The following is a 25,345-nucleotide window of genomic DNA, read 5'->3' as shown; positions in this document are numbered from 1 at the left end:
AATGGGATCGCCGCCTCCGAGAGCATGGGCGCAGCAGCTGCCGCCCGCACAGAACGTCCTCTCGCTTCCGGGGGTCCCGCCGCCCGGAAAGTTATGGAAAGTTATCTGCGGGCGGCGTCCGTTCGTGATTGGGATCGATCGCCGGGGCAGCCTCTCGCTTCCGGAACTTCCTCTCGCTTCCGGGGGTCCCGCCGCCCGGCAGAAGCCCCTGAACCGCCACGGAATCCGTTCGTGAATCAAAATGGATCCGCGCGGCAGGAGGAGAGGTTGGGGCGCTGCCAGCCGCCCGCAGACAATTTCCTCTCACTTCCGGGGGTCCCGCCGCCTGGCAGAAGCCCCTGAATCGCGTGGAAGTTATCTGCTGGCGGCGTCCGTTCGTGATTGGGATCCATCGCCGCCTCCGAGAGAGTATACAGAACACTATTTACCTAAATGTGCATATATATATACAGTTTAGTATTTTAGCATTTATTTTTGAAAAAAATCAAACTCCTAAATCATGGTGTATAGCTTATTGCTCCTATCTTGGACATATTTTTTCTGATCAAACATTTGTGTTTACTGGGGTGGTGCATAAAGCTGAAAAGAGTTATTGTTTGTAATTTTTCTACATTATTTTGCTGTTAAAGAAGAGTTTTCTTCTTGGGGATAGATATTGATGGAGATTTCTTGTGCCATTAGGAATTGTTGCAAAGAAAAGATAAAGAATCTTATGGTGTGATATTGGTGAATTTTTTTAAAAAATAGTCTGTGTTGTCTTTCTGTCCCAAATAGTTAAATATAATTTCATTATGAACATCTGCAGGGTTTATGGGATTCCCATAATATGGGAGAGTCATGCCTTTCTAGATCATATTTGCCCATTTGTGGTTTTCTGTCTCATCTGTGAAATTCACAACCTTTTATTTGTTATGTTCTGAATTTTTCTCTTTTTAGAAAGTGATAAGAAATCTACCTGCAATTTAATCTTGACCAGGCATCCTGACTTTTAAGAAGTCACTGACATGCCAGTTTTAAAATTGTTTTTTTCTTGATAGTTAAGGTCAAAAATTTAAACTTGCTGTCACAACTTTGAGCAGGGTGTGAGATTGTTGATGTCCATTTTACTGTCTTTCAATAACTGTATAATGTTCCAATCAAGCCTCAAATTAAGATGTTACCAACTAGTATGTGAACTACTGGAAAGATTGTGTGCCTATAGAGTTAAGAGTAAGAGTTTCATTTCATGCATCAGAAGGCTGTATAGTGTAGAGAGAAAAATATGTTCAAAACATTACAGTTGTATGTGTTAGCCGCCTGAATCTATATTACTGTCTTTGTTTTAAAAATTTTCTCTCAGGATCCCAAAATGGTATTTGTTTGTATGGGTTATATTTATCAATATGTATTGCATTAAATATTGAAATCTAAGTATTCACTGCTACTGTGGATTCTCACAATTGTTTGATGGGATTTCAACATAGGCTGGCAAATTTGAATTTTCAGTACCCTTGATTGGGTCTGACCCTCTGGACTCCAAGGAGAGATTTTAAGAAACACTGATTTCTTTTGCCAGGTAATATGTAATAGGTTGCCACTGCAAGTGTATTTGAAAAAGATAGCTTACTCTATGGTGTTGTTTTTTTTATTTTTATACTGGAATTCTTCATGAAAAAATCCAAAAGGATTTACAAAAGAATAATAAAATATCTCTTCAAGAAAACAATAAAACTAACAGTGTCAGTGAAGATAATATAGAAAAAGCAAGGCATAATTCATTTTTAAAAAGCAGTCTAAGAGGGAGGTTGTCCTGAAGCACATGTTACTCTAGAATTGCCTTGGGTGAACAGGCTTGATTTCAGCTGTTCAAACAAACCAATGTGTAGAAAACAGCTACACATTTCCTAATTTATTATTAAATAATTTGTATTCTATCAGGGGCTTTCAGCAGTTTACAGCAACAAAAATGCCAAATAAAATTATATTATTATAAAATCATTGTAACAATTCCACAAAAACAATAAAAAGAAAATCCAGTGATAAAACCATATTAAATCCCAATGGCTCTAGATTCTAGAAGACAGAATAATTTGTACAGCCTTCCTGAATGGACAGCAGGTTAGGGCTCCCTGCTCTGGAGGAGGTTTCCAAAGGATGGGCACCAGCTGAGACCTTCCTCCTGAGAAAGCCCTACCTTTGTCATGAATGGGATTACTAGCAGGGCCTCCCCAGAAGATATTTAAAGCTCTGGTAAGATAGCTTTGAGAGGGGTGGTCTTTAAATATTTGGACTTTAAGCTGATTTTGGAAAATCTGTAAATTTTAAAGCACAAAACTGCTATTGGCTTGTTTCCAGATGAGTCATTTACTGTAAGGAGTATAGGCTCAATGTATTTTAAAATAATATTTTATTTATTGTGCATATGATTTTTTAAAATAGTGGTATTCTGTGTTGATTCTTTTTTTAAATTGTCTTAGACTATTTAAAAAAAGATTCTATCCAAAATAAATTGAAACAAGCCATTTTAAAAATTTCTATGCACAATACTTTGAAATGGACTCAGGAGTCATGATTGACACTGAGTGAATTTGCACTTTTAATAATCAGGAAGATACAATGGCATTGAAAAAAGTGACTGATGACCATTTTTCACACTTAGCGACCATTTTCACACTTAGCGACCGTTGTGGCATCCTCATGGTTACGCGATCAAAATGTTGATGTTTGGCAACAGATTCATATTTCTGATGGTCGCTAAGTGAGGAGTCTCGAGGAGGGGGAAAACATTTAGTGACCAAAGTTACAATGGCATTGAAAAAAGTGACTGATGACCATTTTTCACACTTAGCGACCGTTGCGACCATTTTTCACACTTAGCGACCATTGCAGCATCCTCATGGTCACGTGATCAAAATTTTGTTTGGCAACAGATTCGTATTTATGCTGGTTTCAGTGTCCTGGGGTGACCTTTTGAAAAAAAAAATTTTTTAATCAAGCCCCCCCCCCCCCGGGGTCAAGGGCGTCCCGTCCCTCTTTTCCAATCTGAAAATCTGGTCACCTTAATCTATATCTATATCTATATTTATATCTCTCCATATATATATATATATATATATATATATATATATATATGTGTGTGTGTGTGTGTGTGTGTGTGTGTGTGTGTGTGTGTGTGTGTGTGTGTGTGTGTGTGTGTGTGTGTGTGTGAATAAAATGTGATTGTAGATGTTTTATGAAAAAATGACTTCAATATTCAAATTACATTGTCATATTCATGGTTAGCCCATTATTTTTCTTTTGTTTTTACCCAAAACATATTTAACTATAACCCTAATGTTTGCTATCAGTTTTTAAAGAAATGCAACTTTTTTGCAAAGAAAAGAAACACCAATTATTATGCCTAAAGAGAATCCATAGCTTACAAAAGTTTCTCATTATTAAAAAGGTCAGAATCCTGACAAAGGTATTAAAAATTAGGCAAATTTCCATTTGTTCTACAATGCCTACAGTGGAAGATTCAACTATAAAAATAGCTGAGCTTGGAGGAGGGTGGAGCTTTGCAGCATAACCAGTCACAGAAAATGGGAGTTCTCCATTCCTGTTCTGGCTTCTCCCTGTTTGTGGGCTCTTAAAGGAGCTAAAGCACCCTGTAAGGGTGGCCAAGCTAAAGAGGGGCACTCTGAGAGGTAGCAGGATAGATCACAACTCTACTGTTGAACTCCTGGGTTTTTCCCCTCTATGCCACGATGTAGAGAAAGACAATATAAGATGGCTGAGGAAGCAGATGACCATCTAAGCACAATGCAGGGGCAGACTGTGTGAACTGGGTGAGAATAATTCTTTTTATTCAAATATTAACCCCAAAGGAATATTCAGGGACAGATAGGTTCCCAAGTGGTTTTTTTTTAAGTAGCAATTATCTAGCACTCTGAAAAAACTTTAAAATTGAAAGAATTAAAGGGAAAAGGGTAGAAAAATTACTAAAATACAAAAAAAATGGACTTTCAAGCTGGATAGGCACTTTTAAATAAGCATTTTGAAATGCTGGAATTATCTACTTGAAAATCAACGTTATCGTTACATTCTGGGAAAAGAAAAAACTCAAAAGTTAAAAATGCCACCTGCTGACAAAATCCAAGTTAAGAGGGCCACCTACTGACAAAAGGAAGAACATACTCCCAAAATCTTGGAACCATCTGGTTATAGGGGATGTAAATGTGATAATACAATTTAAATGACCCCTGAAGATTACAATACAAAACTACATTTAGAGAAGGACCTAATAAGATTCTGGAAAACTTATGGGACTATCCAGAGGAACAGGTTGTTTAATTTTGGGATACAAGAACTAAGAATATTGAATTCTTTTGAGAAGTGACTATAAATTTGAATATATGGTATTTGGATTTGAGGGACTACCCATCCTTAAGTTTCTGCCTATCCAAAATGATCAAGTAGTGTTTCACCGTGGTTTCTTTGTAAAACAGGGCCAACTATTGGGACTTATCCCAATAACAGTAGCACTTAGACTTATATACCTCTTCATAGTGCTTTACAGCCCTCTCTAAGCAGTTTACAGAGTCAGCCTCTTGCCTCTAACAATCAGGGTCCTCATTTTACTGACCTTGGAAGGATGGAAGGCTGAGTCAACCTTGAGCCTGATGAGATTCGAACTGCCAAATAACTGCATTCTAACCACTGCACCATCACGGCTCTTATACTGTTTCTGTTACATACATCTTTGAAAACCTGGCAAGCCTTTGGCTGGTTGTGGGGGGAGCACTATATCCCTATTGGTTGTTCTTTGGTGAATTCCATATGCTTTATTATAGATGTGTGTCATTTCCTCAATCTGTATTATCATTCTGTTTTTATGAATTTACAGTATATTACCATTTGTTTTTTATAATATTTTTATTGAACATTTTCTCACAAATAAAAGATAGCCATAAAGTAATATAAAGAGAAATTGGAAAAAGAAGTTCATACAGCAGTTCAACAAAAGAAATCCTTAACAGAAGACAATGTGCCTATCCAAAATGATCAAGTAGTGTTTTTGAGGAGACTTAAGACTCTTTTCAAAGGAAGCTGTAAATCATTCAGTTGGCTCAATGTCACCAGAAATATGAGAACTAGCAGGAAGTTAATTTTATTTGTCTACTTGGTATAACCAAATATATATTTAGATTGATAATGGACATAATATACATTGCCATGAAGAGTAAGATTACTATTTCCCTCCCACTATCCATGAATTAAAGCACATTATTTTATTAATATTATATCTATTTGAATAGATAAGTAGGTCATGAGAGTTTTGATTGCTATAAAAAAATAATTCCCACAGTTTTTTTCCATTATGCTACCTATTATATTGTTACAAGTGTATATCAACCATTGCATGTTTAGAAGAATTTTGTAAAGAAGAGAGAGAAATTGCTCTGCAAATTTATATTTCAATTTTTAGTCCTTTGTTTACTGTATGATTGAAGTGTTCTTACATTTGCCAGCTAAATATTTTAGAGTGTGTTTTAAGTAATTAAATTATATTAAAAAAAATAAAAATTGGAAAAGAACATCCCCTCACACACAAATGCAAAACAGTTTCAACTTGCACAGAGCAGAACATATATGTGTAGAGTAGACCTAGGAGCATATAGGGGAACATGGCCATACAAAGACAAAAGACTAATAAAGCTGCAGGGCCGGATGGACTGCCAGCGGAAATATATAAAGAATTCCAGGATATGCTTGTTCCAACGCTGTTGGAAGTTTATAATGCTGTGTTGAAAGAGACGAAGACACCACTATCATGGACAGAGGCTAACATTGTATTAATACCTAAGGGGGACTCAGATCAGATGTTTATACAAAACTACAGACCAATCTCACTGCTAAATGCAGATTACAAGATTTTTGCTCTGATAATAGCAGAATGGTTGAAAAAATTCCTCACATTGTTTATCCACATAGATCAAAATGGATTCCTCCCCAGAAGACAAATTAAAAACAATATGAGAATTATGCTGGACATTCTTGAATATTATGAAGTACATAATGAAAAACAGGTTGTACTATTTTTTCTCGGTGCCCAAAAGGCATTCGACAATGTGAACTGGGAATTTTTGCATCAACAATTGGAACACATGAAATTTGGGGATAAATTTATGAACACAATTAGAGCAATATATACAAATCAAAAAGCCAAAATAATAATTAATGGTGAATTAATATATTAGCAATCCAGAAAGGTACAAGACAAGGTTGCCCCCTATCCCCGCTGCTGTTTATATTAATCTTAGAAGTTTTAGCCAGGAATATACAGTATGTACAGAGGAAGAGATAAAGGGACTAGAAATTAAAAAGGAACAATTTAAGTTACAGGCTTTTATGGACAATCTAGTTTTTGTGTTAGAGGATCCTATAAAGTCTGGTATGAAACTTATTGAGGAATTGACAAAGTATGGGAAAGTAGCGGGTTTAAAGATAAATATGAAAAAATATGAAAAAATGCTGTTTAAAAATATGAGATCCAAATTGAAAGAGGAGTTAACGAAGAAATTGGGTATCCAAATTGTTAAAAAAGTGAAATATCTAGATATACACTTATCTGCGAGGTGTGAGTCCATCAAAGAAGACAACTATACTAATCTGATCAACAAAACTAAGAAAGACCTAGAAAGGTGGAAAAACCTACAATTGTCCCTGATGGGTAGGATCACAGTCATAAAAATGAATATCCTACCAAAATTTCTTTTCCTATTTCAGAAAATCCCAATTAAATTAGAAAAAGATTTTTTTTTTAAAGATTTGAATCAATTGGTTTCAAAATTTATTTGGCTGGGAGAAAAACCAAGAATAAAACTCAAAGCTATGCAAGATACTAAGGAAAAAGGAGGATTGGGAACTTTATTATATTGTGGCCACCCTAACATGGTTAAAAGAATGGATAATGTTGAGAAATAAAAGATTACTCAAATTGGAAGGTCTGCACATAAATATTTCAATAGACACTATATCAGACAGTCCCTGTTATTAATATGGAATAAAATTAAACACAACCACTATCCCGAAACACCCATTTGGCTATCTATAATGGAAGCATATATCCATTCAAATTTAATTAATATGGAAAATATTGTTACATATAAAGCTTTATTGAATAGACAGGGGGAGATTAAAACTAGATTAGAATTGGCATCACAAGGGGTACAAGTAGAATGGCGGTCTTATTTACAGATACAATCAAGGTTTGCACAGGATAGGAAGAAGGAAGGTATTGTCAAAGATTACACAATATTAGATAAACTTTTGATACAGACAGAAAACAGGTTGATCAAAGTGTTGTATAGATTCTTGTTGGAACATAAGCTAGAGGAGGAAAATGTCAAAGAAACTATGGTCACCCGGGCGAAAAATTTCGGTTATAATGTGGAATTGGCTAAGTGGGAAAAACTTTGGATACTTTATCAGAAACTAACAATGGCTACAGTGTATAAAGAAAATCTTTATAAGATGTTCTACAGATGGCATCTCCCCCCAGCACGGCTCTCCAAAATGTTTAAAAATCTGGCCCCAAATTGTTGGAAGTGTAAAAAAACATCAGGCACTTTTTGTCATATGTGGTGGACGTGCAATGAGGTTAAAAAAAAAAGGAAAATGATTCAATCATGGTTAGAACAAATGGTGGGATACCAAATTCTGTTTAAACCAGATTTTTTTCTCCTAGGTATAATACCGGAAGGGTTTCAGAAAGATACACTTTATCTAATTATACATGTACTAACTGCGGTGCCTATAACTTATGCACAATATGCCATCAGAGCTAGATATAATCAGAAAAGTGTTGGCCTGTGCGGAAGCAGATAGGGTCACTCTTGAATTTAAAAATAAAGGGAAATCAGAATATTTTGAAGTCTGGAACAGATTTTATGATTGGTATAGGACAAGTTGACAAGACTGGAACAAACTGTATATATTGTGATTGGACAGAAGGATAGACAATGTATTAAGTTGGCTAATAGTCAATGGTTGAGACTAGTTATATATAATGTGAATGTATGGTCACTTCGACTTCGCAGTACTGCATTGTTTTAAATGTAAAAATAATAAAAATATACTCCAAAAAAAGGAAAAGTTATGGGAACTTCATCGCTGGAAGTTTTCAAAAAGAGACTGGACTGCCATCTGTCAGAAATGGTGTAGGGTCTGCTTGGTGCGGGGGTTGGACTAGATGACCTACAAGGTCCCTTCTTGCTCTGTTAATCTGTATCTAAGTGTCCCTGGATTGTTTTGCTCCATCTTAAAATCCTATCCCTCAAACAAGAAAAACCCTTCCCTTCATGCTAAACCATAGCCCTCAACCCTTCCAATTGTGTCTACCCACAACTGAAGAGATTCTATCCATTGACATCTGCAATCTATTCCGATTACCCTACAAATGATCACAACCATTTGGGAGATTGATAGAACTTGCTCAAGTATCTAAGAGCTGCTCATCAGTCTATTTTTCCAGCCAATCTTCTTAGCTTACCATCATAAAGGTAGCTTATTTCTTAACATATGATCATGGTTGGTCTTCAACAGAAAAGGCGATGATGATGGACTGATGAATCCACCTACAATTACAAAGCCTGGATGGCACACCATCCAGACAACTTTAGGCAGAATGAGCACTGTGGGGAGCTGACAATTTACACAGGTAACTCAACACTTCTTACCTGATGGTTCTTGATGTACCAGGTTTTAAAGCCAGGACCATCAGGAAAACAACGTTTTGCTTGTTTAATTTGGAGCAATCCCATAAATCAGTGTAATGGAGCCTATGGAGTTTTCTATAATTCAAACCTAAAGATGTCTTCTCTCTCTTTTTTTTCTGTAATAGCCTTTAAGAGAAATGTTTAGCTTTCTACAAGGGCAAAGATGGATAAATTTTCTCCAGATATAATTCAGTCTTTTCAAAAACTGGTACCCACCAGATGTATCAAAATAAACTTTCCACCACCAATGGAGTACTGAGAAGAGATGTGCAACATATCTGGAAAGCAGCAGTGTAGAGAAAACTGCCCAGAATTTGTTCAGATGAGCATGCTGTGTCTTATTGAATGCTCTGGCCCTCTTGTTAGGAAGAGTGTGGCAGCACTTCACAGAGCAGGTCACAATATAATGAAAGGGTAGCAAAATTATTAATGAAATAATTGTTATGCTTGTAATTTTTACTGTGTAAGATTTTAGTGGGCTCTAGAATGCCTTTGCATAAATGTTTTGGATTAGGCAAGATTCTCTGCTTGTTCTGAAGAAAAAAATAACCTGGTACAGCTAAAAGAATTCAAATATTAGAGCAGCAGATTCCACTCCTCACTTCCTTTCACTTTTTTATGCCATCATTTGTGTATCCGTAGTTAATGTACTCTATATTTTATGTATGTCTCAGGAAATTACTTTGTATAGTTCAATAATTATGGGCAATTAAGGCCAGGGTTTACTCTCTCATTTCTACATAAAAAGGTGTTATTTGAATTGTGAAATCAGGGATAAGGTTCCTGTGAATTCCTTCCTTCCTCCCTCCCTCTCTCCCCCCTCCCTCTTTCCACCCTTCCTCCCACCCTCTCTCCTCCCTCCCTCCCCCTCCCTCTTTCCTTCTTTCCTCCCACCCTCTCTCCTCCCTTCCTCCCTCTCTCCCTCCTGGGTGGGGTTGGGTGAGGCGAAAGCAGTTGTATTGGCTGCATCAAGCACAAGTGTTTCATCCCAGTGTTTCTGGAGAAAGAATACAAGGAATAAATGGAAGAGAGAGGAGAAAACACATGTTAGCCCCCATAGGCATCATAGCAGCAGGAGTTCAAAAATATAAAGATGGTGATCATGAATGAAATTGAAGCCTGACCACCACCCCCCCCGCCTTTCTAATGCATCCTTTTGTGCACGCAACTGCGGCCACCATTTTGATTTATATAGCTTCCCTACAGATCAGAGGTGGGTTGCTCCTGGTTTGGCCCAGATCAGGCTAACCGATAGTGGCGGCGGCAGGAGGCTCTGCTCACCCACCCGGAGGCTTCTGCGCATGTGCAGAAGCAGCACACACATGTGCAAATCCACACATGAGCACGAGCGAACCAGTAGCGCCGGGATTTGCAACCCACCTCTTCTGTAGATGTCCCTTTTTGCTTCTATTGCCTGGTATTTTTGCCTAAATTTTGTATATTCTGAAAGAGACACAGCACTCACTCAAACTGTCATAGATAGAGAGTTTGGAAAGGTAAATAAGTGAAATCTAAAAAACTATTGAAATTCAATTTTGTATGAAAGGCAATGGATGTCAGAATCAGATCTTCTCCTGGACATTTCTATGGCCAGCAACTTTTTTAAAAAAATTCTGATTCTGACTTTTGGGAAAGCTTTTGAGGTTGACTGCAAAAATTACTGCAATATATTTATCAATGACAAATGAAAAGGAGAGTGCCATATGGCCAACAGGCTTTGCCATTCTTTTGTTGTTGTTGAAAAAACTATATGTTACACCATGAAATGCATACAGAAGCTTTAGAAAGGAATTTGGCTAGGTGGCTAAAGTAAATATTCTTATTATTGAATCTTATTGTTTTAATTGATGTCTGCCCCATTAGCATAAGTGAGTGTAACTAACAAAGCATACTGTTTAAAAAAAGCAGCAGGATTTTGTTGCACTGGCAAGAGAGCATCTCTTGGCAAAGAATATTTACAGGTAGTCCTCGACTTACAACATTTCACTTAGTGACCATTACAACAGCACTGAAAAAAGTGAATTTTTCAGACTTATGACTGTTGCAGCATCTCCATGGTCATGTGAATTACATTCAGATGCTTGACAACTGACTCACATTTATGACGGTTGCCACATTCTTCCATGCAAAGTCAATAGGGAAGCTAGATTCACTTAACAACCAGGTTACTAATTTAACAACTGCAGTGATTTGCTTAACCAATGCGTAGGAAAATTTGTAAAATGGGGCAAAACTCACTTATCAAATTTCTCACTTAGCGACATAAATTTTGAGCTCAGTTGTGGTCATAAGATGAGGACTATCTTTAACTGTGTTCACTTTTCAGTGAGCAAAGAACAGTAAGGCTTAGTAAAGTGTGGTTAATTGTAAATGAGAGATCAGATCTATGAGGATGGGACCTGAATGAAAGAACTCAGATTTGCTTGGATTAGAAAACTCCTGTTTCAGTGAAGGATTCTTTAAAATGATCTGAAATCCTGAATTGAAGCACAGTGATCAGAACCAAAAATTGTTTTATTTAATATTTTATTTATTTATTTATTTATTTATTTATTTATTTATTTACTTATTTACTTATTTACTTATTTACTTATTTACTTATTTACTTATTTACTTATTTACTTATTTACTTATTTACTTATTTACTTATTTACTTATTTATTTACTTATTTATTTACTTATTTATTTACTTACTTATTTATTTACTTATTTACTTATTTACTTATTTACTTATTTACTTATTTACTTATTTACTTATTTACTTATTTACTTATTTACTTATTTACTTATTTACTTATTTACTTATTTACTTATTTACTTACTTACTTACTTACTTACTTACTTACTTACTTACTTACTTACTTACTTATTTATTTATTTAAACTGGGTTTGGTTTTCCTAGTCAACTGAAAGTTTAGCAACATGTATTAGTATACAACCATATTGATGGAAAAGGAGGAACATAAATTACAGGGATGCAATCTGAAACATACAAATTTGAAGGCATGAAAACAATATTCTCTCTAATCAAAATATAAGGCGACAAAGTTGCATTATGCTACTTAAAGGTCTTCGACTGTGCTAAATTGCTCCGGCATAATTTTATCCACCTGGCTGTTTGTGACTATTACAATGTAGACCAAATCTTTCTAGGCTAACTCATTCCTCACAATATAATTCACTCACCCCACACCTTATGGATGAGTAAGCTACACATCAAGCCATCTTCTGTCTAATTAAACTGCAGACATTGCTTTCACTTGTGTCAGATTCAGAGATTTTCACATCATCTCCTTCAACCTTTACAGAATCCTAATCAAGTTGTCTTTCTGCTTAGGTCTTCCTGGTTATGATTATGAGGTATTTGTCCAAACTGCTAATTATCTCCAAATGTCATTGCATGCTACTGTTCACTGCTATATAGCTATTCTATCTACAATTCTTTGTTCTTTAGCCCCTAAGGCAGGATGCTAATTCTAAATGCTGAAGAGCTATAAAGTAATAATCGCATGCAATGGCAATACTTTCTAGTTAAATCAATATCCATGGGAATTCTCTAGTCAATAAAGAATCCATTATAATAAAGGGATCATATTTGCAATTTTCTTAATGTTTCCTGTAAGAGCCGAAGCAAACTTAAAAGGAGTATTGTTTGAATTATAAAGATGTTGGTTGCTGCTTGTGAAGTTTTAAGTGTTGCTGGATACTTTCTATGTCAAGATCATCAATAGCATGACAACTTGCATTTCCACTTTCATTCTAAATGCCCCATAGCTTAGCTTGCCCATAGTTACACAACAAGGAAGTGAAATTCTTCTATTTCATCCTTCTGCCCCAGGTTTTCTCCAGATTCCAACAGAGATCTAGATAAAAACAATAGTGTCAGGAGGATGACACTCAAAAGCTGAATATCCAGGGAGACTTCCTGACTTTCCATGATTGTATAAATACTTATGCTTGAGGCTCTGCAATGATTGGGTAGAATACTTTCTATTGCTTATCATTTGATAATGAGTAAGTAGGTAGAACCCACACACAAACAGAGAGAGAGAGAGAGAGAGAGAGAGAGAGAGAGAGAGAGAGAGAGAGAGAGAGAGAGAGAGAGAGAGAGAGAGAGAGAGAGACCTAAAGACACATCATTCATTTTGAATTGGGTGCAATTGAACACAGAGCTCTGTTTTTGACAATCTTAACCCTGTCCTTTACTCCCACTTTTTTTGTTTTCTCATCCTTTCTGTTATCCTTCAAGATAATTTCTATTACTGCAAAACCTCCTTGTTACAAATGGGAAAATGCTATTTGGTGAGTTGGTGAGGTGCTGGCAGTAGCAGAAATGAGTCATTTTGAGCTGCTGCTTTTCTTCCCGCAATTCAAATGTTTCAATTTGTCTCGGTAGAGTAGCCTAGATGTTAAGCTGATAAGTTGAGAGACTCAGGTTTAAGTCCCTAATTGGCCACAGAGTTCGCTTGTTGACATTCACCAATGAATTTCTTTCAGTTCAGACTAACCAATGCAGTTCAGTTAATATGTCTTCCCCTTCTGGGTTGTTAAAGATCATTAGCCTCTACTGTGTTGGTTTGACTCATGATTGTTATGTGATAGAAAGATATAATGAGGCTCCAGTTTCCTTCATATTCTACATTGTTAACCTAATCGTAGTGGTTCAGTTGCCTTTAGGGATGTTTTCTCACTCCAAAGCACAGAACACTTTAGAGACTGATCTACACAACTTGTTATAGAGCAACGTTTTTGCTTGTTCTGCCGGTTGGTCCACTGGTCTTCACCATTATCTATTCTCACTCACAATGGGAAATATGGTATTTCCATCCCTTCATCACAAATTGCACAAATTTCTTTTCATTTAGTCAAAAAAACCTACCCCATCAAGTAATTTCAGTTGTAGGTAATACAATTCTTGGTGAATGTCAGAATGAAAATGACAAAGGCTCTGAACAAAATATCACTTGGTGAGCAAAATATACCTGATGCTCCATTCTCCAGATTTTCTTATTTTATTCAAAAGCCTCTTCTTGAAAAATCAAGAAGGGCTCACATTTAAAGCAATGCACACTGAGACAAAAATAAGAGCAGCCACATAGTGAGACTCTATAAAGTGTAATAAGTTGCAATGTGCTGCCAACTTTGGTAAATTGTGTAAAAGTTAAGTAGAATTGGATCAATTGTTACTTTGTTGAATCATTAAAAAAATCTTAGTCTTCAGGCTATACCAGAGTTGATTTTTAACAGGTCCAGAGGACTGTCAGCCCACACAGGTAAATTTGATAGGACACACAATCAGATAAGCTAATTTTACTTTATTGTAAGGTTATAATAATGGCATGTTGGGATGCAGTGGCTCAGGGGCTAAGACACTGAAGTTGTCGATCAGAAAATCAGCAGTTCGAATCCCTAGCGCTGCATAACAGAGTGAGCTCCCTTTACTTGTCCCAGCTTCTGACAACCTCGCAATTCAAAAGCATGTAAAAATGCAAGTGGAAAAATAGGAACCACCTTTGATGGGAAGGTAACAGTGTTCCATGTGCCTCCAGCGCTTAGTCATGCCAGCCACATGACCACAGAGACATCTTTGGACAGTGCTGGCTCTTCAGCTTTAAAATGGAGATGAGCACCAGCCCCTAGAGTCAGGAATGACTAGCTCATATGTGCAGTACAAATGTCCTGCCATCACTTTTAATGGTCTGATACTTCTAACAATTCTATAAATAATAAATCTACAAATAATATCTAACAAAATGAAATTCAATGTAGAGAAAAGTCTTACACTTAGGCAAGAGAAACTTAAAGTACACATACAGATTAGGGGAAACCTGACAATAGTAGTAACTGTGAAAGGGATCTTGGACAATCAATTAAATGTGAGTCAGCAGTATGCGATGGCAGCCAAAAAAGCCAATAACATTAATAGAGGGATTGAATCAAGATCACATGCGGTACTAATATCTCTCTATAAAGCCTTAGTAAGACCACATCTAGAAATGCTGTATCCACTTTTGATCACCACACTATAAAAAAGATGTTGAGACTCTAGAAAGAGTCCAGAGAAGAGCTACCAAGATGATTAGGGGACTGGAGGCTAAAACATGAAAAACAGTTGCAAGTACTTGGCATGGCTAGTCTAGTGAAGAGAAGGACCAGGGGAGACATGATAGCAGTGTTCCAATATTTGAGGGTTTGTCACAGAGAGGAGGGGGTTGACCTATTTTCCAAAGCACCAGACAAGACGCAATGGATGGAAATTGATCAAGGAGATATTCAATCTAGAAATAAGGAGAAATTTTCTGACAGTGAGAACAATCAATCAATCGAACACCTTGCCTTCAGAAGTTGTGGGAGCTTTATCACTAGCAGCTTTTAAGAAGAGACTGTCAGATATGGTGTAGGGTCTCCTGCTTGAACATGGGGTTGGACTATATGACCTACAAGGTCCCTTCTAACTCTGGTATTCTGTATTCTAATGAAAAAGTGGATCCTTCCCAAATTTCTTTTTCTGCCTGTTAAGCAAAAGTTGGCATCTCTCTCTCTTGTCATTCTCACAGACCATTGTATTAACACAAACATCAGTTGTGAGGGCAAAAACCTGGGGTACTCTTTCAACAGACCCAAAAGGGCTTCTTTCTTGAGTGATGGCTACATGAGAGAACAAACCTTTTACTTGACCCTACTCAGTCACACAAGCAAAAAGAGGAATGCTATTCAGATGGTGGCCAAATAGATGATTTTGTTGTTTAATAATTTAAAAAAAAGTCAGAGCAAGGAATGTTTTTCAAGTCCAACTGAATATTATGCAATGAATGGTGCAATTCCAATATTGGAATTTGGGACTTCCTTTCAAAGGAAGTAACTGCATTGAGAATAATTGGTAAATCAAAAAACTGGTAACATAAGTGGGAGAACTAAATCCAGTTATACTACTTTTAGGCTTATAAAACAGCAGGGCAAACTATGATTAGGATGAAAAATAAAAATTATTAAATAAATTGAAGAATTGAATGAATTGGAAGTGAGAGAATGCTGGAAGGAGCACCTGTATGGAAGTAAACTTGAAAACAGAATTCAAACAAAAGTTAATAATGTCCAGGAAAACAAATTACATGAAAAGGATATCCTGACTGGTTGTGAGAAGGTTAGAAAATGGTATCATGCCAGGTAGAAATGTGTAAGTAAGAAATGTTAAAGTATTATTGTGGTTTGTTGATGGATTGATTGCCAAAGTTTCAGTATTTAATGTTTTATGATCTATACATAAATTAAATATAGTTTGCTGTTATTATTCTCCTGTGCAAGGTGAAAATTTGCAAAGCAAACTCTGAAAGCAACAGAGGGATTAGTTTGGTAAAGGTGCTAAGAAGGTCATTGGCAGAATTCTGACTGAAAGGAAATGTGAGGTGATAACAGGAAAAATTCAAGGAATGTGCTACAGTTCACTATACAGGTGAAACTCGAAAAATTAGAATATCGTGCAAAAGTTCATTTATTTCAGTAATGCAACTTAAAAGGTGAAACTAATATATGAGATAAGACTCATTACATGCAAAGCAAGATAGTTCAAGCTGTGATTTGTCATAATTGTGATGCTTATGGCATACAGCTCATGAAACCCCCAAATCCACCATCTCAGAAAATTAGAATATTACATGCAATCAATAAAACAAGGATTGTACATAGAACAATATCGGACCTCTGAAAAATATAAGCATGCATATGTACTCAGTACTTGGTTTGGGCCCCTTTTGCAGCAATTACTGCCTCAATGCGGCGTGGCATGGAAGCTATCAGCCTGTGGCACTGCTGAGATGTTATGGAAGACCCAGATGCTTCAATAGTGGCCTTTAGCACTTCTGCATTGTTCAGTCTCATGTCTCTCATCTTTCTCTTGGTAATGCCCTATAGATTCTCTATGGGGTTCAGGTCAGGCAAATTTGCTGGCCAAGCACAGTAATCCAACAGTCATTGAACCAGGTTTTGGTGCTTTTGACAGTATGGGCAGCTGGAAAATGAAGTCAGCATCCCCATAAAGCTCATCTGCAGAAGGAAGCATGAAGTGCTCCAAAATCTCCTGGTAGATGGCTCCGTTGACCCTGGTCTTAATGAAGCACAGTGGTTCAAAGTCCTCTTTTCTGATGAGAGCAACTTTTGCATCTCATTTGGAAACCAAGGACCCAGAGTATGGAGAAAGAATGGAGAGGCCAATCAAGCACAGTAAGCCCATGGTCATTGAACCAGTTTTTGGTGCTTTTGGCAAAAGTTGCTCTTATCAGAAAAGAACTGTCAATCCCCCAAACCAGGGCAGGTTCCGGCAACCGCTACTGCCAGTTCACTCAGGGACACGGTGTGCGCACATGCACAGTACAACTAAAATTGCTCTGCACATGCGCAAAAGCAGGAAACAAGATGGCGGCACCTACAGTGCTGCTGGGAGAACCAGTTCGGGGGCGTGGCAAGCTTGGGTCGCTGCCAGTTCCAACGACCCAGACTACCAAGTTACTATCGGTTCAGCCGAACCAGTCCGAAATGGTAGGAAGCCACCATTGCCCCAAACTTGCTGAAAAACATATGTCTGTTTTGGTTGATGTCAATCATATAGCAAACACTTTCAAGGACATTGATCTTAGAAGATCACTAAGAGCAGTACTGCAAGGAAGACCAGCTAGAAGTCGATTATCAGAAAAATAAAATCTTGTCAAAACTTGTGGGACACCCACTGACATCCCGATCGAAAGAAGACCCATGCTGTTAACAGGGCATGCAAAAGAGGGCATTTGGAAAGGAACACCTTTTGATAAATGAGCAACACACATAGATTCCACACCCTCACAACTGAGAAAGAGGCACAAAAGGATTCTTGTCCTTCTTTCCATCTTCTTAATGGAGAAGAGGGTAAATCAACCAAGAATGAAAACTTCATAAAGGATTTGCATCAGAATATTTTTATTGATATTGCAAGACACAATACAGGCTCAAAAGAAGGTGACCAAAGTGGTAGTTCTTGTGAGTGGATGTTTTGAAGAGGATGGAAGTGAACTTTAACTCTGTGGAATGTGAGACGGTGATGAGACTAGAAGGAAAGCAGCCCATCAGGTCAACATCCCGGGAAACACTGGGAGAAGCATCAAGCAACTTTACAACTCGTGTTTGCAGATGTAGGCATTACGTGCATTGCATTGAATGTCGTTCCATTGTTTAAAGCCTAAAATGAAAAGTATTATTATTTGGGGGGTGTTGTAGCCTCGTAAGTCCTCGGACTTACGAATGACAGCTCGGCAGCAGCCAGGCGCGTCTTAGCCAATCAGACGCGCCTGCCGGTTGCCGGGCTGTCAGACGAGAGGCAATTGGTTGAACCTTTTGACAGCCGAGTATAAAAGGCTGTCAGTTGAAAGAGACCTGCCGGTCTACTCACAGTTTAGTTTAGTTTAGTTTGTTTAGTTTAGTTTAGTTTAGTTTAGTTTAGTTTAGTTTAGTTTAGTTTAGTTTAGTTTAGTTTAGTTTAGTTTAGTTTAGTTTAGTTTAGTTTAGTTTAGTTTAGTTTAGTTTAGTTTAGTTTAGTTTAGTTTTATTGACATTTATAGGCTGCCCTTTTCCCTGAGGGGACTCAGGGCGGCTTACAATTAATGGGAAGGGAGTGAAGACAAAACACAAGAAAGAAAAAAATGTGAATAAAAAATAAACCGATAAAACACAACATTCATTCAGCATTCGGGTGGGGCGAAGTTCGGGTCTTATCCCCAGGCCTGACGGGATAGCCAGATCTTGAGGGCTGTGCGGAAGGTCTGGATGGTGGTGAGGGTACGAATCTCCATGGGGAGATCGTTCCAAAGCGTCGGAGCTGCAACTGAGAAGGCTCTCCTCCGCGTAGTCGCCAGTCGGCACTGACTGGCGGATGGAATTCGGAGGAGGCCTACTCTATGCGATCTGATGGGACGAAGGGAGGTAATTGGCAGAAGGCGGTCTCTCAAATAGTCAGATCCACTACCATGGAGGGCTTTATGAATGGTGAGTAGCACCTTGAAGCGCACCCGGAGATCAACAGGTAGCCAGCGCAGCTCACGGAGGATCGGTGTTATGTGGGCGAACCGTGGTGCGCCCACGATCACTCGCGCGGCCACATTCTGGACTAGCTGAAGTCGCCGGATGCTCTTCAAGGGCAGCCCCATGTAGAGCACATTGCAGTATTCCAGCCTAGAGATCACAAGGGCTCGAGTGACTGTTGTGAGGGCCTCCCGATTCAGGTAGGGCCGCAACTGGCGTACCAGGCGAACCTGGGCAAATGCCCCCCTGGTCACAGCTGACAAATGGTGGTCAAAAGTCAGCTGTGGGTCCAGGAGGACTCCCAAGTTGCGGACCCTGTCTGAGGGGTATAAATTTTGACCCCCCAGCCTGAGTGATGGAACGTTGGCCAAATTGTTGGGAGGGAAGCACAACAGCCACTCGGTCTTATCCGGGTTGAGTACCAGTTTCTTAGCTCTTATCCAGTCCTTAACGGCCTCAAGACCCTGGTTCATCACGTCCACCGCTTCATTGAGTTGGCACGGGGCGGACAGATACAGCTGTGTATCGTCCGCGTATTGATGGTATTTTATCCCGTGCCTCCGAATGATCTCACCCAGCGGTTTCATCTATATGTTGAATAGTAGGGGGGATAAGACCGAGCCCTGCGGCACCCCATAAGTTAGGGGCCTCGGGGACGATCTCTGCCCCCCCACCAACACCGACTGCGACCTGTCCGAGAGGTAGGAGGAGAACTACTGCAAGACGGTGCCTCCCACTCCCACCTCCCGCAGTCGTCGCAGAAGGATACCATGGTCGATGGTATCGAAAGCCGCTGAGAGGTCAAGGAGAACTAGGATAGACGCATGGCCTCCATCTCTGGCTCTCCAGAGATCATCGGTCAATGTGACCAAAGCGGTTTCTGTGCTGTAACCAGGCCTGAAGCCGGACTGGAAGGGGTCAAGATAGCTAGCTTCCTCCAAGGTACGCTGAAGCTGGAAGGCCACCACCTTCTCAACAACCTTCCCAACAAAGGGAAGGTTGGAGACTGGACGATAGTTATTAAGAACGGCTGGATCCAAGGATGGTTTCTTCAGGAGGTGTCTCACCACCGCCGCTTTAAGTGCGGCGGGGAAGTGCCCCTCCCGAAGGGAGGCAGTTGTTGTTCTATGCTGTTCTTGTTCGAATAAACGGTTCACAGTTACCTCAGACGCCTCCTCTGTCTCCGTCTGAACAATCTTCTACCTACGGCCTGCCTCCACCCCAAAAAAATCCTTCATCTCGGAGACCCCAGCAGCGCCAAGATGACTGCTACACCACTGAGGCTGTCCCCACCCTGCCCGATGTTGCTGTCAACCTGGCATCCGAGGGTATGCCATAACTGTCTCAATAGAGGGGTGCCCCTGTTTAATGGAGGTTGATTCTGGTTCCTCCCGTTCCCTCCTTTCCTGGGCCACCTTCTCTAAACTCTGCCCTGACGTGACCAAGTCCCAACTTTCGCTGCCAGACGCAATTCTAAGGGACTATCAAGGGTCGCAAATCCCCACCCTGGGGTGCTATGGGTTGAGGGTTACTTATGGGAGTCACTCTGCTGTCCTCCCAGCCCTAATTGTTCTCAAGCCGCTTCCCTCAATCCTGAGTTTAGACTGGTTTTCTCCTCTTGGGCTCTCCCTTACTGGAGTGCACAGTGTAGTGAACACGCCCCCTCCCGATGTAGCAGCAGTCCTGTCGGACTATGCTGACATCTTTGATGGGCAGCTGGGTCAATACAAGGGCAACCCCATCTCCCTTAACTTGGATCCCCAGGTTTCTCCTATCAGGCTGAAGGCCCGCAGGGTGCCTTTTGCCTTGAGGCCAAAGGTTGACGCCGAGCTTGACAAGCTTGTGGCGCAGGGCGTGCTGGAGCCCATCAACCATTCATGCTGGGAAACCCCCATAGTGATTCCCGTGAAGGCCGACGGTGCCATCAGGATCTGCGCCAACTATAAGTCGATGATCAACCTTGGCCTCCAGGCAAACCCCTATCCAGTCCCTGTCGGGCAGCATCTGCTCCACTCCTTGGGGCAGGGCTGCATTTTCTCTAAACTGGATATGGCGCAGGCCTACCAGCAGCTCCCTGTGGATGACAATGCGGCGGCTGCCCAGACCATCATCACCCACCGGGGGGCTTTCCGTTGTCGCCGCCTCCAATTTGGCGTATCCGTTGCCCTGGGGATCTTCCAGAGCCTCCATGGGCTCCCTGGGCGTTGTTCCCTACTTTGATGATGTCCTGATCGCTGCAAGCAGCCGCTCAGACCTCATCAAAGTTCTCTGGAAGGTCCTCGACCGTTTCAGGGGCGCGGGCTTAAAATTGAAGCGCAGCAAATGTTCCTTTGCTGTGCCCCAGGTGGAATTCCTGGGCTTCTTGATAGATGCCCAGGGAATCCACCCCACCCCTTCCAAAATTGCAGCCATCAGGAACGCTCCCCCCCCCAACCTCGAAGGCGCAGCTTCAAGCATTCCTTGGTCTCTTAAATTTTTACGCGCCATTTATTCCGCACAAGGCATCACTAGCCGAGCCGCTGCATCGGTTGCTCGACCGATCCATGGCCTGGCGCTGGGGCAGCTGTGAAGTGCATGCGTTCGCGGCTGTCAAATCCCTGCTGACGTCAGAGGCAGTCTTAGTCCAATACAGTGACAAGCTGCCCCTGACTTTGGCCTATGATGCCTCCCCCATGGGTTTGGGGGAGGTTCTTAGCCATGTCCTTCCCAATGGCTCAGAAGCCCCCATAGCTTTTTACTCCCGGACACTTTCCTCGGCCGAGAGGAACTACAGCCAGATTGACAAGGAGGCTCTGGCTGCGGTGTCTTGGGTTAAAAAGTTCCACGATTACTTATATGGGCAGCACTTTACCCTCTACACCGACCACAAGCCGCTCCTTGGGCTTCTGACCGGTGATAGGCCGACCCCGCCCATTCTATCCCCTAGGATGACCCGTTGGATGGAGTTCTTGGCGGCGTACTCTTACGCCCTATGCTACCGTCCAGGCAAGCACCTAGGGCATGCAGATGCCCTCAGTCGCTGCCCCCTCCCTTGGGAGGATCCCCAGTTTGTTCCTTGCCTTTCTGTCCTCTCCATTTCACAGCTGGATTTGCCTCTAACATCCACAGATGTGGCCTCCCACTCTCAAGCCGACCCTGTCCTGTCACAAGTAAGTCTTAGCCAATCAGATGCGCCTGCCGGTTGCCGGGCTGTCAGACGAGAGGCAATTGGTTGAACCTTTTGACAGCCAAGTATAAAAGGCTGTCAGTTGAAAGAGACCTGCCGGTCTACTCACAGTTGTTGTTCTATGCTGTTCTTGTTCGAATAAACGGTTCACAGTTACCTCAGACGCCTCCTCTTAACTTTCTACCGCCGATTTAACAGGGGGTGTTTTACATTTCCCCCAAAAAATGGTCTACATAAATGAATACACACATGCAAAATACACACAAATAGATATGTATGAATCTTTCTCTGTAATGAGACAAGAAAAAAAGCTAGTTTGGGTTTAATTCTGCCTTATAAATTATTGATTTTATGACTGTTATTGAGACTTTCATCAATTTCTCTCCTATAATTAAACTAAGAATTTCTCTGAGCCACATTATTGAAAAGGGATGAGACACAAACTTAACAAATGATTGCAAATCCATGTTGTTTAGAAGTTTAAAATGTCCTGCATGGAGAGGTTTGCTTACCTGTGGATCGTCGCAGTTCCACGCAGTGCTCATTGTTGCCATAGTTGTCTGGCTGGTAAGTCATCCAGGATTTGTAGTTATAGGTGGATTCATCAGCCCATCTCCACTTCCCAGTCTGTGGAAAGGAAATGAGCATTACAGAATGAGAACGAAAGATTGGCTGGTAATTTTAGTCTATGATTACGAGGTATGGAATATTTAGTAGCAAAGTATGGAGCAGGAGTCTACAGGATTAAGGCACGTCAATGAACATTGTGTTATTTGCTGTTAGTGAAACATAGGAACAGAGTTAAGTCAGATGATCTCACTTGACGGACATCATGGAGTCCAATCCAGACATTACCAAGTTCCCGTTGGTAAGTGGATACATGCTCAGCCACCAAGAGTGTCTCTGCTGTGGTAAGGATGAAGGCAAGGTTGGCCCCACGGTGATAGCTCTGGCACTCAATCTGAAGAAAGCAGAAAGGAATGTGAATCTGTCATCATTTTCCTATTCCAGGATCTGTGAAACTTCCCACATGTTGAACTTTGTAAAATTCTAAATATGGTCAATCATTTGAGCAATATGAATTGAAGGGACATTTTAAGTTTTACTAGGAGATGCTAATATTACAGATCAACTTAGTCAAATCCTATATTTGCACTTAAACCTGTTTCCTTCCAGCTCAAAATTCAAGAGTTCCTTTATTCAGACTGTTAGTAAAAAATATATGTTTCAATTATAGGATGGTGAGAGATATTGTTTACTGTGGCTCTTCTGTATCACAGATGAACCCAATCCCTACACAATCACAATCATCACAATCACAATATTTTTCTAAATCTGTAAAGGGTAAATGTAAAGGTTCCCTTTGCACATATATGCTAATCATTCCCGACTCTAGGAGGTGATGCTCATCTCTGTTTCAAATCCAAAGAGCCAGCACTGTCCCAAGATGTCTCTGTGGTCATGGCTGGCATGACTAAACACAGAAGGTGCACAGATCACTGTTACCTTTCCACCAAAGGTTCCTATTATTCTACTTGCATTTTTACATGCTTTTGAACTGCTAGGTTGGCAAAAGCTGGGATAAGTAATAATTATGCAGTGCTAGAGATTCGAACTGCTGAACTGCCAACCTTTCTGATCGACAAGCTCAGTGTCTTAGCCACTGAGCCACCACATCACTAAATCTGTAGATCATTCATTACAGAAGATACTGATTGTGAGAAATGCTTTTTACCTCAGCTTCATGCCATGTCAACTTCGGATCAAAATATGCATAGCAGTTTCCTTGGTTTTGCAGCCACTCTCTGGCACAGGTGTCAGCTTCCACTGCATGGAAAGAGGGTAGTGAAAGAGAAGATTAAAAGATAGGACAATTTGTTGTACATATAGAATCCTGGGAACAAAAAACCCCCATCTTGTGTCAGAATAGAGCTGGAAGGGACATTGGAGGTCTTCTAATCCAACCCCCAGCTCAAGCAGGACTCCCTATACCATTTCAGACAAATGGCTGTCCAATCTTTTCTTTAAAAATTTCAGTGATGAAGCTTGAAGGCCAACTGTTCCACTGGTTAATTGTCCTCATTGTTAGGAAGTTTCTCCATAATTCCAGGTTGCTTCTCTCAATGGATAGTTTCCATCCATTGTTTCTTGTCTTCTGGTGCTTTGGAAAATGTTGATGCCTTCTTTTTGTGGTGGTTCCTCAAATACTGGAATACTGCTATTATGTCATCCCTAGTCTTTCGTTTTTCTATACTAGCCACACCCAATTCCTGCAACTATTCTTCACATATTTTTGTCTCCGGGCCTTTAATCATCTTAATTGCTGTTCTTTGCACCTTTTCCAAAGTCTCAACATCTTTTTTGTAATGCGGTGATCAAATCTGGATGCAGTATTCCAGTGTGGTCTTACTAAGGTTTTATAAAATGGACTAATACTTCATGTGATTTAGATTCTATGACTCTGTTTATACAACCAAGGTTTGTATTAGCATTTTTGGCTGCTGCCGTATACTGCTGGCTCATGTTTAAGTGATCGTCCACTAGGCCTCCAAGGTCACAGTTACTGATTTTGAGCCAGGTTTCACTTAATTTGTACTTCTACCTTTGGATTTTCCTGCCTAGGTGTAACACCTTGTTTTGCTCCTCATTAATTTCATGTTGTTGGATAGGGCCCAATGTTTAAGTTTATCAAAATCCTTTTGGATCCTGCACAGAAAGTTAATCCTTCACAGAATTGAATGGCTAGATTGGGATGTCTAAATCAACATATTGTTCACCTTATGACCAACTAGGAGAATTAAAGAAGACCCCAAGTGTGAAAGAAAGGGTTAGAGATCTTTCATTATGTGGTTATTATCACATTGACATTAGTGAGACCCTTATACTGTAAAATGTCAAAGTAACTCTTGTTTCTTTTATTTCTGAAAAATGGTGCAGGTGGTTGAAAGCCAATGATGTACTCGCATTGAAATTTGTCAATGGAACTCACCTTGAAGGAAAGGACTGGTGAAGAAGATGCCAAGAAAACAAAGGCTGAAGTAAGCAAGGAGACCCATTGTTTGGCTGACCTTCAAAGACAGAAAGCAATACAAAATACAAGAAATCTGTTTTCTGCACTGACCCAAATATAGAAAGGAAGCATTTCTTCTTTAAGTTACATTTCTTATCCTGCTCTCTTCTTTCTTGACTCCCATAGCAGCTATATATTTAGTAAAGGATTGGATCTAAATATAATGATGTTTTCACCATCATTATTCACCATTTCATTGAAATCAGTGGGACATAAAATTATCACAAGAACTGAGTAACAGGTGCTCAGCAACTAAGCAAAGTATAAAATGAGGAAATAAAACATCTCCAAGGATCAGACATGTCATTTGAGAGGCTCAAAAAT

General features: G+C 40.0%; 1 protein-coding gene across 1 annotated transcript; it reads right to left on the bottom strand.

The window, feature by feature from the left end:
* Positions 1-17,878: 17,878 nt before the first annotated feature.
* Positions 17,879-25,007, bottom strand: LOC106555980 (C-type lectin Cal-like). The gene is made up of 5 exons (XM_087712054.1): positions 24,941-25,007; positions 23,687-23,778; positions 22,772-22,912; positions 22,464-22,578; positions 17,879-17,946 (listed from the first exon to the last, which is right to left on the bottom strand). The coding sequence occupies exons 1-5, from the start codon at positions 25,005-25,007 to the stop codon at positions 17,879-17,881; spliced, it is 483 nt and encodes a 160-aa protein (XP_087568180.1).
* Positions 25,008-25,345: the final 338 nt, after the last annotated feature.

Source organism: Thamnophis sirtalis, unplaced genomic scaffold, assembly GCF_051295495.1.
Source record: "Thamnophis sirtalis isolate CommonGarterSnake01/CBP01778 unplaced genomic scaffold, rThaSir2_p1.2 scaffold_4, whole genome shotgun sequence".
Taxonomy (NCBI): domain Eukaryota; kingdom Metazoa; phylum Chordata; class Lepidosauria; order Squamata; family Natricidae; genus Thamnophis; species Thamnophis sirtalis.
The sequence above is the reverse complement of the archived record's forward strand: the minus strand, read 5'-3'. Positions and strand labels throughout refer to the sequence as shown.

Coding starts and splice junctions, on each gene's coding strand:
- LOC106555980 (XM_087712054.1), bottom strand. CDS start 25,007: ATGGGTCTCCTTGCTTACTTCAGCCTTTGTTTTCTTGGCATCTTCTTC. Junction 22,913..23,686: donor TGACATGGCATGAAGCTGAG/GTAAAAAGCATT, acceptor TGCTTTCTTCAG/ATTGAGTGCCAGAGCTATCA. Junction 17,947..22,463: donor GGAACTGCGACGATCCACAG/GTAAGCAAACCT, acceptor TTTTCATTTTAG/GCTTTAAACAATGGAACGAC.